The 13602-nt window shown below is 42.1% G+C and overlaps 1 protein-coding gene across 15 annotated transcripts in view; it reads right to left on the bottom strand.

Moving 5' to 3' along the window:
• Window positions 1–13602, bottom strand: part of Pard3 (par-3 family cell polarity regulator) — a 515659-nt gene that overhangs the window by 192840 nt on the left and 309217 nt on the right. For 9 of the 15 annotated variants that reach the window (XM_005345910.3, XM_026778022.1, XM_026778015.1 and 6 more), the window contains 3 exons: window positions 10907–11095; window positions 10100–10270; window positions 1502–1652 (listed from right to left, as the gene is read on the bottom strand). In XM_005345910.3, the coding sequence (XP_005345967.1) occupies window positions 1502–1652; window positions 10100–10270; window positions 10907–11095 (511 nt within the window). Of the gene's footprint in view, window positions 1–1492; window positions 1653–10099; window positions 10271–10906; window positions 11096–13602 lie in introns of all 15 variants that reach the window. The other 6 variants (XM_026777989.1, XM_026777997.1, XM_026778008.1 and 3 more) reach the window with 1 other exon arrangement.

The raw sequence follows: 13602 nt of genomic DNA, 5'->3' as shown, positions 1-13602 counted from the left end.
TTTTCTACAGTTCTCCGTAGAAAACTCCTTGACTAGAAAGACTGTTGCTCATGCTGATCTAGATGTATTGTTTCTCTACAGTTCTCCATAGAAAACTCTTTAATGAGAGAGGCTGTTTCTCTACAGTGCTCTGTAGAAAACTCCTTGACTAGAGAGGCTGTTCCTTAACGCAACACGTCTACTGTTAACACCATATCTTGCCAACCCCAACCAATTAACCACACTGTTTCTATGATGCATCCCAATGGAAACACGTATTTGTATTAGATCAGTATTGAATATACTCAAAAAAATGCAACTAAATTTAGAGTTTTGCTTTAGAGAGTTGTAACATAAATCATTAAGTGTCAAGAAAACTTTTTATATTTTAAATTGAAAGTTGTCTCAATTTAACGCCAAATGAGCAGTTCTGTAAACCCAGCCCTTCCAAGGTCTGTTAGGACAGGGCTGAGCTACAGCAAGAAGGGAACTTATAATGACTGCACCAACTGGGACCCAGAAGGTAGCATCGGGCGGATCAAACAAAGGCACAGAAGACGAGCTAAGGATTTAAAGAATAAAGCAGGATGCTTGTTCTTGGTGTTTTTAAAGACATGTCTCACTATGTTGCCCTGGTTGGCTAGAACTCTATGTAGGACCAAGTGACCTCAAGTTTGGGGATCTGCCTCTGCCTTCCATCCCTGTGCTGAGATTAAAGGTATGAGCTAGCATATCTGGCAAGACTAATCCTTTGATAAAGCAGAAATGTGACAATAATGAATATTTCATGTAAACATGTATTTTTTATCTGTGGCCCAGCAGTGCAACTGAGTGACAACTTTTAGATCTCTAAAGTTGGCGTGTGTACATGTGCATGTGTGCCTGCATGCATTAGTGTGTGTGTGCACATGCATGTGTGTGTGAGTGTGTGTGTGTGTGTGTAGGTGCCCATGTATGTCATTCTTAGGCACTGTTTCTCAGGAGCTGTCCACTGTTTTGAGACAGAGTCTCTCCTTGGGACTGGAAGACTGCCCATTAGGCTATGCTGGCCAGTGAACTCCAGTCCTCTGGTCTCATGTCTCAGCCCCGGGACTACAAACATGGGCCACCACACCTGGCTTTTTCATTTGGGTTCTGGAGATTGAAAATAGATTCTTAATGGTCATACAGCAAGGATTTTAGCAACTGAGCTGCCTCGTTGGACCTTGCCATTTGTTAGAACACAGCTTTTCCTGCTATCCTCAACAAGCCAAGGGTAATTTTATTATTGGAAACACTTCTTCCCTATCATTTTTCTTTCTGTCCTCATCATCAAGCTGGGGGCTGAAGCTTATTTAGCCATTCAGTGCATGCAGACACTCCTCACATTCATGTTTCCTGCGTGACCATAATGAACCCGTTGCCTTCTCTCTCGGAAACATGGGCCTCCTTTCTATGAATATTGCATTAATCCCTCTCCATGAATCAGGATGAGCGCACACGGGAGATGAAATGAAGGAGGAGAGAGCGTTACCTGACTCACCCATTATCCTGCTGAGGGCTGCGTTCCTAGTGGGTGATTCCTCCAGCCCCTCAATCCCACTGTAGAGAGAGTGTGAGATCCTGCGCTCCCGGTCATCCAGCTCTGTCTCGATGGGCAGCTCAGGGGCTGCAGGGCTCCCAGGAGACCGAAGCTACGGAGAAAGGGACAGGGGAACGTGAATCTTGGAGGCTGGTTAGCAGCATGGGGCCGTTATAACAACTTTCTAAGGCTGGCATCCTACCAGGCCTCAAATGAACTAGAACTTTTCAACCTACACCAAAATAATTTGTTCTGTCAGCTTGGCCTAATGACCAACTTTCCGTGGTACTTTATCCAACACCTCCTATGAAGCCCTGTCAGATTTCAACCACGGGAGAAAAAAATACGTACATTAAAATAAAAAAAAATTTAAAGTTTACCTTATTGCTTATTTTTTTTTCAATTTGACTGTAAGCATGTACTGAGGTCAAGACAAGTTATTGTTTAATTTAAAACTCCCGCTACCTGTCACTCTGTGGAAGGCAGGCCTTGTCAGAGAAGACACTAGGCTTGGCTAGTTGTGTGCCTAGGAGACAGAAGCACGTTTGCCTCCTCCATGCATCAACTTAGGCATCGTAAGCTACACATTGCATCTATGTTCTGCAGAAATCAAGACTCGTATAACTGCAAGACAATCACTAAGTCTAAAGCAATGGCTGAGAAACACTTCAAGCATGCACAGAGTGTATGAAAGTAAGACCCAGACATTTATTGCATGTGTGTGCATAGGGTGCGTATCATATGTATAGGTTTCAAATGTGTACTGGCTCATGTGTTCTAGTACTCATGCAAGTGGAGGCTTGTGGTTGACCTTGGGTATCTTCATGATCCTCTTCACTCAACCTGGAGCTTGTTCTGGGGACCCCCTACCTGTACCTCAAAAGTTGTAATGGGCAGCAACCATGCCTGCCTACCTTGAGGTAGGTTCTAGGAGTGCAAATTACGGCATTAATACTTAAATACATCATCTACTGAATCACACCCCCCCCCAGCTTAGGACCAAGTATTTTGATGAAACACACAATGATATGAACATTAAGCAAATTCGTACAATCTACTAAGTAAAAAGAAGCAAGTCAGGAGCTGGGAATGGGGCTCAGTTCCTATGGTGTTTGTTTAGCTTCTGAGACCTTGGGCTCAATGCCAGCACTGAATAAACTGAACACAGTAGCTCACACTGTAACCCTAACCCTTGAGGCAGGTAGTTCAGAAGTTCAAGGTCATCCTCTGCTACAGAATTAGTTAGAAGCCAGCCTGGAGATTAAGTTTCAAAAGATTAAAAAAAGAAAAAAACAAGTTTGTCTTTTAGGAAACAGTCAATCTCTATGGCATGGATTGAAAGAGTATGTCGTCATCCTTACCACAGATGCATCCTACAAGGCATCTTTGCCATAGAAACAGCCAGAAGATGATGTCCTTTGCAAGAAGGACTTAAACACTGTCCTTGGTGACGGGTCAGGTACCACAGGAGCCATGAGGACCCATGTGAACTAGCTCCCTGGGGTGCAGCTGCTGGCAGAGAGCCAGGCAGTAAGGGCCTGAGACACAGGGACTTCAGCCAAGCAGAGAGCCTATACCATTCTATCAGGAAGCTATGGTGGTGTGCTGCCTTCCACAGAATAGATCACTACTCCTTAGAAACTATCCGGAGTTTGGATAGTGAGACAGTTAATGAAGTCCACGCTGTAGGTTTACCGCTCCCTGTATGAGAAGCACCGGAGAGGTGGAACCCATTAAAGGGTCAACACAATGACAACTGGGGGCCACCGAGCTACAGGAGAGTAATAAACTTGCAGTGTGGCGAACGAGATTAATAAGGTTTAAACTGTGAAATCAGGGTTTGCTTTACTAGTGTTCCCTTGGAACTATGAATTACAGTGGACAGCTTCATTAAAAAGTAGACATTTAAGGTCTCTGATATAAAGACATAAAAGAATACTGTTGAAAGAACTATGATACCTCAATTCTAAGATCCATTGGGAAAGCAAAAATAAAAACAAAACCAGTACTCTGTACTTTAAAGACATGTGTGCTATCTGAAAACTGAACATTTAGAGCTGATGGGCAGCTCTGTAATAGAGTGCTGGCCTAGCATGCCCTGGGCCCTAGACTCCATAAGAAACACAGAAAAAATGGAGTAACAAAACCAAAGCCTTGTTAATTTTAAATGACAATATACATTAAGGACATTTGCCATGTAAATCTCTAGAAACAAGTTCCATTTGCTACAGGATATTATGATGGTAAAATTATCAGTAGACCAAAAAAAAAAAAAAAAAAGGTCTTTGCATTTGCTTTCAAAAATAAATTTAGCTCAAGTATACAATTCTGCAATTTTCTGTTAAAAAAAATACCCTTTATAAACATTCTTTATTTAAAAAAATTAAGTATGCCAAGGGAATATTTTAAGATTATATTAAGTGAAATAAAATTCCATTAAAAAAGAATGGGCAGGTTTTGTAGAGAAAATCACTTAAGATGCTTGTTCCTAAGGAATACACATGTAAACATTCTCCCCTCAACCAAGTCTAATTTACATATGAAAAGACAGAGCTAAATGATGCCATCAATAGTCTATTATATAAATATTTAACAGAACCTCGAATGCCTTTTAATTTATCCAGTTTTACTGTGGTTTCCTTGGTTTTTTCTTTCTTTCTTTCTTTCTTTCTTTCTTTCTTTCTTTCTTTTCTTTTCTTTTCTTTTTTTTTTGAGACAGAGCCTCACTAAGCAGTTCTAGCTAACTGGGAACTCACTTTGTAGAGGTCAAGCTGGCCTCAAAGGCACTGAGATCTGACTGTCTCTGCACCTCCTGAGTACTGGGGCCACACTGGCAATTTCTCCATGTTTCTTTTAGTTTTTGTTTGTTTGTATGCTTGTTTATACTATGTTTTTAGGACGGGGTATTGTTTGTATTTTCAAGACAGGGTTTCTCGTGTTGCCCTGACTACCCTAGAACTTCCAGGCTGGCCCTGAACTCAAGAGATCCGCCTGCCTCTGCTTCCTGTGAGCTGGGATCAAAGGTGTGTACCATCACACCAAGCTAATCTATCCAGTTTTAAGAGAAGGGATTTGAAAACAGTTTGTTTTCTTTTTTACTTAATGCAGGAAAACAAATATCGGAGGGTGTCAGGTGGTCCGCTGGCCATGCGGAAGATGAAGGCACCCATGAAAAGCATTCCCCACTAGCCCAAACCTTGCCAGCCTTTACCACTAGCACCTTACTAAAATTAATAAAAATTAAATACAAACAAGATACAATTTTTGAAATTAATAAAACTGGAAAGAAGAGTGCGAGCACAGCTGAGCCTCTTGGGCCGCTCCATCTGTTCAAACAGCAGAAATCTGCATTCTCATCCACCTGGGCCAAGGGCGGAACTGGGACCCCGTCCACTGGTCTGCAGGACAGACTGTCAATCAACCGAGCAAAGAACAGCAGCTTTTCCAGCACAGGGCCCATGCTGCAAGATGTAAAACATCCCATTTGTTGACTCATTGACCAAGAATTTATTTCTCTCTGTGGTCACGATACAAAGGGACTAACAGGCAAGGACAGTAATAACAGCCCCTACGAACCATTATCACGCTTTTATTTGTAAGTATGTAAGTTGGGAATAATACAAAAAACTGCATAACAATTCTGAAAAAAATATTCAGATGGTATGTTGCTTTTATAAACAGCAGTGAGATCTTTTAAATAATAATCAGCTGGATATTATCTAATGATTATGCTGTTAAATTAAATATTTGAAATACTTTCTTCTTATGAAAAAAACTCTTTTTTTTTATAAGGGCAATAATACAAATTGGGAAGTCCAAGGACCACCCACCTCCATCCAGGTCAAGTAAGGTGAGCATCCAAACTGCCTAGGCTCCCACAAAGCCAGTACGTGCAGTAGGATCAAAAACCCATTGCCATTGTTCTTGAGTTCTCAGTAGTCCTCATTGTCCTGGCAGGGAACCCTGATTGCTCTTTGGGTTGATGAGGGAGGGGGACTTGATTGGGGGAGTGAGAGGGAAATGGGAGGTGGTGGTGGGGAAGAGACAGAAATCTTTAATAAATTAATAATAAATAAATAAAAAAGAAAAAAATAATACAAATTGGGGTGTGTGTTTGTAAAATCTTGTCTTTTCTAAGAATTCACTAGCATGCCAAATGAAGCTTTTCCCATTAAGACAATGAACCGCTGACACCCACCACCTCTTCCTGGAATATAGAAAAGCCAGTACAGAAACAGCCCTAACCTCCCCCTTACCCACTAACTGGAAGATCTTATTATCTGAAATTTCACCTTATGGGCACATCCATTTCTACGCATCACCACTATTTACCACGAAGCAGATACTGGTTAAATGACTAGCTGAAGAAAAGCGGATGGCCCAATTCTCCCGAAAATGGCGCACTAGGTTATATGGCAGTGGTCTTTAATGCTTGGTCCAACATGGCATGACAGTGGACCTAGATTATAGGTCCACTTTGGAAAACGCTAATGTTCAAGGGGGTCATGAAACCTGAAGAGAATTATAAACAGGTATGTTTCCGATCCGAGGGGGAGGTTTTTGGCTTTTAAAATTTTTTTGACATTAAAAACTAATTACGTAATTTTCCTCTTCCTCTTTTCTCCCTCCCACCCCTCAGAAATTCATGAGCTTTAAAAACTGTGCTTACTTGAGCAGCCCTGACATCATGGACATATGCGTACATTACATGGACTGAGCGGGTTGTATCAATGCATTTCAGAATAAGCACAGTTTTTATAAGACCCTGTCAACAGGCAGGCAGTCTACACAGCGAGGCTCTAGAAATAGGAAGGGGCTTCCCAGGGCCTTGTGGGTGCTAGGGAAGCACTTGAGGGAGGGGCGATGAGGAGAGAGCTCCGTGGATAAAGAATTTGCTGCACAAACCTGAGGACCTAAGTTCAGAGCCTCGGCGCTTGTGAAAAACCAAGTTTACTTGTCTGTAAACACTAGTGCTGGGGAGTAGGGCCAGGAGAAACAGGTCCCAGGCAGACCCCAGGGACTCACAGGCCAGCCAGTCTAGCCAAATCTGCAAACTACGTATATAAAATAACAGAAATATGTAAAAAAAAAAAAAAAGGCAAGTGTTCTATATGCATACACACACACACACACACACACACACACACACACACACAGCATCCCACAACACATGGAGAAAGGAGCTATGAGGCCTAATAGAGAAGCTTCCTTTTACAGATTCTCATCTTGAAGCCTTGAGCTTCATGAAGAGTAGGTGAGACACCATGCTGTGATCTCAGACTAGATTTCCATACCTACAAGGGTATGCAAAAGCACATTACTGTAGACTGAGGCTCATTCACGCCAGCAAGAGGGCCTATGAGGATGTTCATATTTACTGTATAATTTACACAATCCCTCCCGGGGACTCAGAAACTTTGTATGAAGGGATAGAAATGCCACACCAGCAAAAGCACACGTGTGGTCCACTGGGGACACAATTACACAGCTCCTCCAGCTGTGTAATTCGTTAGATAAATCCTCTCAGTACAGATAGCTTCCCCGTCACCCTATGTAGAAAGCTCAGCACATATGACAAGATATATACTACATATATATAAAAGTGTGTTTAAGCTTACTGTGTCCTAAGGAACAGTAAGAACCAAGCACGTAGGAAATGGCAGCACAGGGAAGCAGAGTCAGCTGTGTCGACAGCAGTCGCTCCCTCACTGAAATCCTCTTCATTCATATAAATTCAAATGCAGAAGCAAACGTGACAGAGATATTTCAGCGGGAATTCTAGACTTACATCTTTCATAGGGCAAAATGGAATAAATCAGTGCCTTTATCAAAACATGCTCAAGCTGGTGCAGGATTGCCTTCCTCGTGGGGAATCAGAGTCCTACAGAATGAATAGCCTGCTTTGTCATTCCTGATTGCAAAAATCTTCCATGACATTCCACAGTGTGTGCATGCATGTGTGAATGAGGTTGTACATGTGTGTTTCTTTCTGTGTGAGCTCTTTGCTTTATTTATTTGAGTCAGAATCTTTTACTAACCCTGGAGCCCAGCGATTCACATAGATGACCAGAGAGTTCCAGAACCCACAGATTTTTTTATCTCTCTGTTCCCTTCCCCAGTGCTGAGAAGTAGACTCAGTCTGTATGTTCCCCAGTGCTGAGAACAAGGCTCTGGTCCTCACACTTGTGAAGCAGCATCTTTCCACTGTCTTATCCTCTTAGTCTTCAGATCTTGATTTAAGGAGGTCAAGGAGATAATCTACTTGTGAAGACACACTGTTGTGCACCCAGCATCCAACACATTTGATGCTCAATATACATCTGTCAATTGACTACTGCCCTTGGGAACTGGAATGAACTCATGTCTCTAAAGGAGCTATATAATATAAGCACATGCATTGTACATCATCCTGAGAACTTAGTACCCTGCACATTTAAAACAAAAATAGCACACAATGACTTGACAACAAAATAACTACCATTCAAGGCATGGAAGGTTGAGACACAGATCAGTGAGAGCCGATGCCCAGCAAGTGGGAGATCCTGGGTCTACCCCAGCACCACTAATGAAGAATGAGGAACCATCCTGCAAGGCTACAGAACCTCTGAGTCTGGCTCATTGTCTTCCCGTAGCAACTAATACACTCAGCAAATACAAACAATGCAAGCAAGTGTTGGTTTGAGAAAGAATGCCCTCCATAGCTTTATATATTTGAAGCTTAGTCACCAGGAAGTGCTGCCATTTGAAAGGATTAGAAGGATTAAGAGGTGTGGCCCTGTTGAGAGAAATGTGTCACTAGGGGTAAACTCTGAGGTTTCGAAAACCCATGCCAGGCCCAGACTCTCTCTGCCTGCAGATCAGGATGTAGCTCTCACCTCCTTCTCCAGAACCATGCCTGGCAAGGCAGATGTCATACTCCCTGCTGTGGTGACAATGGACTAAGCCTCTGAAACTGTTATCAATTCCCTAATTAAATGCTTTCTCTTATGAAGGGTTGCCTTGGTCATGATGTCTCTCCACAGCAATAGGACCGTGATCAAGACAAAGCATAAGTCAATGTTCTTATTGAGGATAGTTCCTTCTACCTGATAGTCCTGTGCTCCAGAGACACTCGCTTTACAAAATATGAGTGTAATGTAGGCCCTAATAAGTGACCATGATGTTGCTTTAAGATGAAGAACACAAGCCATTTATTTTAATGTATTTTTCTGATTGTTTCCATGGGTATGGTGTACACACCTTTGTGAGCATGGGTGCAAGAGGGCCATCGTATGGATGTAGTTCCGAGGGCCTGTGGGTCCTTGCCATCTAACTTGCTTGATAGAAGGTCCCGTTCAATGCCTGCTACTGCACATACTAAGCTACCTAGCCTGCAAGCTTCCAGAGTCTTCTGTCTCTGTCTCCATCTCAACAACTGAGCCCTGGGATTCTAGGAACATGCTGCCTTGCCCAACTTCTAGTATCTATGACTCTACAGTCATTTAGTTTCTGTTGAATATGGGAACTGGAGCACAGGGAGAATACAAACAAACAACCTTACATTTTCAATACGTTCCTTTTTAGAAATCGGCCCATTATCTATGGATGCTACACCATTGAAAATCCAGCCCGTGGCTTGTTAGTATTTATAAATGGATCTATGTATCATTTATTTTTAACTTACCAGTGATCCGCTCTGTGAGAAAATTCCTTTCCTATCACTTACGAAAGTCAAGGCACAAACCTTTCTAAACAGGATGCCCTGGCCCTGCAGTCACTGCTAATCCCATTCACCAGCATTTGATTTTATTGTTGGCTACAAACCCTGGGTGATGGGCATGGTGCAGCCAGCTCTGTATGCCTGCCACACATTCTGTAGTTGAGATCTATTAGAAAACGGTACTTTCAAAAGAATCAGCTCCACAGAGGGAAGAGAGAGCAGCCATCTCCCTCTCATCTCTAGGGGATGAAGGTTCTTCACTGGCTACCCCAAAAGAACATGGATAAAAGCAGGTCCTCTCCACTATAGGATTAGACAGAGGCATCCACTACACATAAGAGCAAACAGCTCTTTCCTGCTTGGTCTCTCACTCCATGGAGAGACCCAGCAAGGCTACTGTGGGTCCTGTTTCCCATATAACATTCAGCTAAAGAAAAAAAAAAAAAAAAAAAAAAAAAAAAAAAAAAAAACATTCAGCTAGCTACAGGGAGCTCGGAGACATTATCTTGTGAGTAGTACAGGAATATTCATTTAAGTTTGGAAAAACTTTGACCACATAAACAATGAAACAAGTGAGTCTGGAGCTGGAGCTCAGAATCCAGAGCACCTGACAAGCATGTGTAAAGTCCTGGGTTCGGTCCCCTGCATCGCATGAGCAATGCAGACTTTTAACTGCAGCCCAGGAGACGTGGAAGCAGGAAGATCCAGAAGTTTAAAGTCGTCTTCCATAGAAAGTTCAGACTATGCTGGGTGACAGGAGACGACGTTTGAAAAACAATAATCATGTACGAACATGCCCACACAATGCCAGCAAGCCACAGAGATACAGGACGGCTTTTCTAGGCGACACCCGGGTTCACCTCATTGCCTTTGCTGATCCGCCTGGCCACGATGAGCTGGATCATGCCGCGCTTGTTGCCCTCGGTGGACATGGACCTCCGCAGAGTCTCCATGGCTTCCTGGTTGGCTTTGCCCAGCAGCGACTCTCCATTTACAGCTATCAGCTGGTCGTTCACTCTCAGCCTTCCATCCTGGGAGGAAAGCAAGCAACGTGAGGATTGCTGAAGAGCTTGCAAAAGAGATTGCTATTCCCTAAGTTTACATCATTAAAACAAAAAAGGAAAAAAATATCTGGGGGCTTTAAACACAATGCAAGTAGCTGCTGTAGCCTCTATTTTAGTCTTTTAGGCATTCCTGAGTTGTTAAAGAAATTGGAATGCTAACTCTAAGAACACAGAGTGATCACTACGCGTGTGCTTTCAGAAACACCCATCAAGCTGATTTACAAGGAAGATCCATGAAGATGGGGGCAACTGTAGGAAAGTGCTATCTACCGTAGGTTAGAAGGAGCCAATGACAACCCAGCGGGGGGGAACAAAAAAAGAGCCTTCCCCCCAACCCAGGACCCATGCTAAGCCTCTGCACAAATCCTACTGAACAAAGAAGACTATGACTTGTGGGTCATGTGAGATTAGGATGAGGAGTTGGAATGAAGGGCTCTATCCCCAAACAATATATCACTACGTCCATTTCCTTGGTGTTGGATCCAGGCAGGGGGTCTATATGGAAAGAAAATGTCACTAACAGAACACGTGTAGAAATCAGAAAGGTGGCAGTGAGAAATCCTGGCAGCAGGTGCGGACTGAATCAGGCTGAGCAGAGCTTACTTTGGATGCAGCTCCGCCATTAATAATGGACTTCACAAAGATTCCCAGATCTGCGTGGTTCTCTTTGGAACGGTTCCCTTTGACGCTGACTCCAAGTCCCGCAGATCCTGAGTCATTAAGGGGGACTTCAAAGGTCAGAAACTCCCTGGTCCCATCAGGAGTGAGAACAACCTCCTCATCCTCCGGTTTCTGAAAGGGGAAAGAATCACACAGTATTAAACTAGGAATGCCTCTTTCAGCCACCACACCACTGACCTCTGGCCAACACCAGCAGATTATCGCTACCCCACGACAGGATCTGATGGTGGTAGAGCTGTCCTCCAAGATCACACCCGACCCTTACTGTGAGTACCTTCAGGCTCTACTTACATCAATGTTGCAATTAATTCTAAGAAACACAGAAATAATACAGAAGGGATATGTAGACCGCTAGAGTCAAGGACTAATATGTAAAGTCTTTCTTCTGTCACATATTATAAAATAAAAGAGAAACACAGAAAAAAATAGAAGTCAAGATAAACCAGAATTTTCCTCAAGCATCAATTTTGGAGTGGACCCCAGTGAGGCCTGCAACGTAGAGCTTCTCCTTCCCCAACTTTGAAACACTCGTCCAACATCCACTCAGCCATTTGAAACGCACCCTCAATTACAGCCAATGACAGCATGATGAACTTACACTAAACGGACAGCAATTCTTGATTGCTCATAAACCTGGGCTATTATAGAGGATGGAAACACGATGATTTCTTTATTTCTCTTTGTTCCCTGCCCAATTTTTGAAAAATTATAAGGTTAAATAAATAATGATAAAATAATTTAAAAGAGAATTTGTGACTTTCCCAAATGTATTCTTGATTTCTTAAATTAATATTTTAAAAGAACAGTAGTTAACTATAATTTAAAAAAGAATAATATAAACAATGTGCTATATTAAGACCTTAAAATCCAAAATGTTACCTGTAAAGCAATATTTCTAATTTGCTGACATTCAGTGTTTTGTGTGTGTGTGTGTGTGTGTGTGTGTATTGTATATGCGCACACGCACACAGATGCATGTGCATCTGTCACTGATGATAAAGCAGGGGCCTTCTGAAAGGCAATCTGGAAGCCGTATGATGCTGGTCTATATGCCTAGCCACACAGAGTATATCTTAGAAACATATCAAAGAATAGCCTGACAGTGAGCAAGGAGGAGGAGGTTTTTAGTGACATCAAATCACAACCTTTTTAGAACATAAAAAGTATGCAGTAAAAAATGAAAAATAAATGTTTGAAAGACACGTCCTATGTAAATATTTACCACTAAATTGAACTTATCAACTCATTGAAAACACTTTATAATATTCCCAGAGAATAACTACAATTCAATACAACAAAACCAACAAACTGGAGACAAACCAAGATCAAATAACTGCATCAAAATATTAAATATTTCACACCTTTATTATACAGAAACATCTTTATAATCGTGTGATGCTCTATAAATACGAATGTTCATGTCATTTTTCATTGCTTTATCTGTATCAAAACAATTAAAACACTAAGTAATTATTCTGCGAATGACTATTATAGATTAAAATAAGTATAAAACTATACCATCTGGAGGCTCAGAGCAGCTCAAATCAAGAGCATTAGCCTCGCAAACACATGCAAGGACCCAGGTTCATCCCAGCACTACAGACAACCAAAGCAATAATACTTAGAAGAACATACCACATGGGTAGATTCCAATATTTAAAAGAAAAAAATTGCATCAATAACTCCAAGCCACACCACTGTCCCTTTGTATCTGGAATTCGGAAACAATTAAGAGATATAATGGATTTTGTCGATCTGTAATTCTATCACCCAGAATACTACATTTGAGGGGCCATGGAAGCCGTGACTTCTCAAGCTTCTGTGAAGACAAAGGAATCACAGCTGTATCTGGTGAGCACAAGGACCCACACTTACTGTTCCTTCCCTCAAATCAAGGGATCTGAATTTCACTGACTGATATAGACCTTCAGTTTGGTGTTTCCCTGTTTACTGATTTCAACATTTCCATAATGTTTTTACAAAGGCTTAAAACTCTCATTTCTTTCCTACTTGAAAAATCAAGACAAGAAGCTGAACGAATTCATGAAGAAAAGGGCTAATCAAGGAGTGCTCGCTTCCCCACTGACTATGAAAACTGCCACAGGCGGCAGGGTGGGGGCGGGGCTGTCTCATATAGTCCTATGGAACCCTGAGACTTTATTATCATTAAAAACATTGAAGGGAGACACGGTGAGCTTCGTTAGCATTTCATCATTAACCCACTTGGCTCTTGAACAAGACTGAAATTAACACCAGCTTTTAGAAATCAGTTTTTGGCAGTGAGTTTTAAAAGTTTGCTCTTCAAAGACCATTGAGAAGTGACATTATAAAATCTCCACAAGGCTGAGCTTTGCACAGGCATCTCCGTGTTCTGGCTGATTATAAGGTATTTCCACCTTCTTGCTATGTCACTGAAGTTGTGCCTGTTCAACCAATGGATTCGACTTCCCGCTTCAGAAAGAAATGCTAACACGGTCTCCAGCGTGCTCACAACGTTCGTGCTGCTCAATCCCTCAAGCACACTGAACAATGAGTATCACTGGCGTGTGTGTGTGTGTGTGTGTGTCTGTGTGTGTGTGTGTGTGTGTGTGTGTGTGTGTGTGTGTGTGTGTGTGTAG

The sequence above is a fragment of the Microtus ochrogaster genome, chromosome 4 (genome assembly GCF_000317375.1).
Source record: "Microtus ochrogaster isolate Prairie Vole_2 chromosome 4, MicOch1.0, whole genome shotgun sequence".
NCBI classification, from domain to species: Eukaryota; Metazoa; Chordata; class Mammalia; order Rodentia; family Cricetidae; genus Microtus; species Microtus ochrogaster.
The sequence above is the reverse complement of the archived record's forward strand: the minus strand, read 5'-3'. Positions and strand labels throughout refer to the sequence as shown.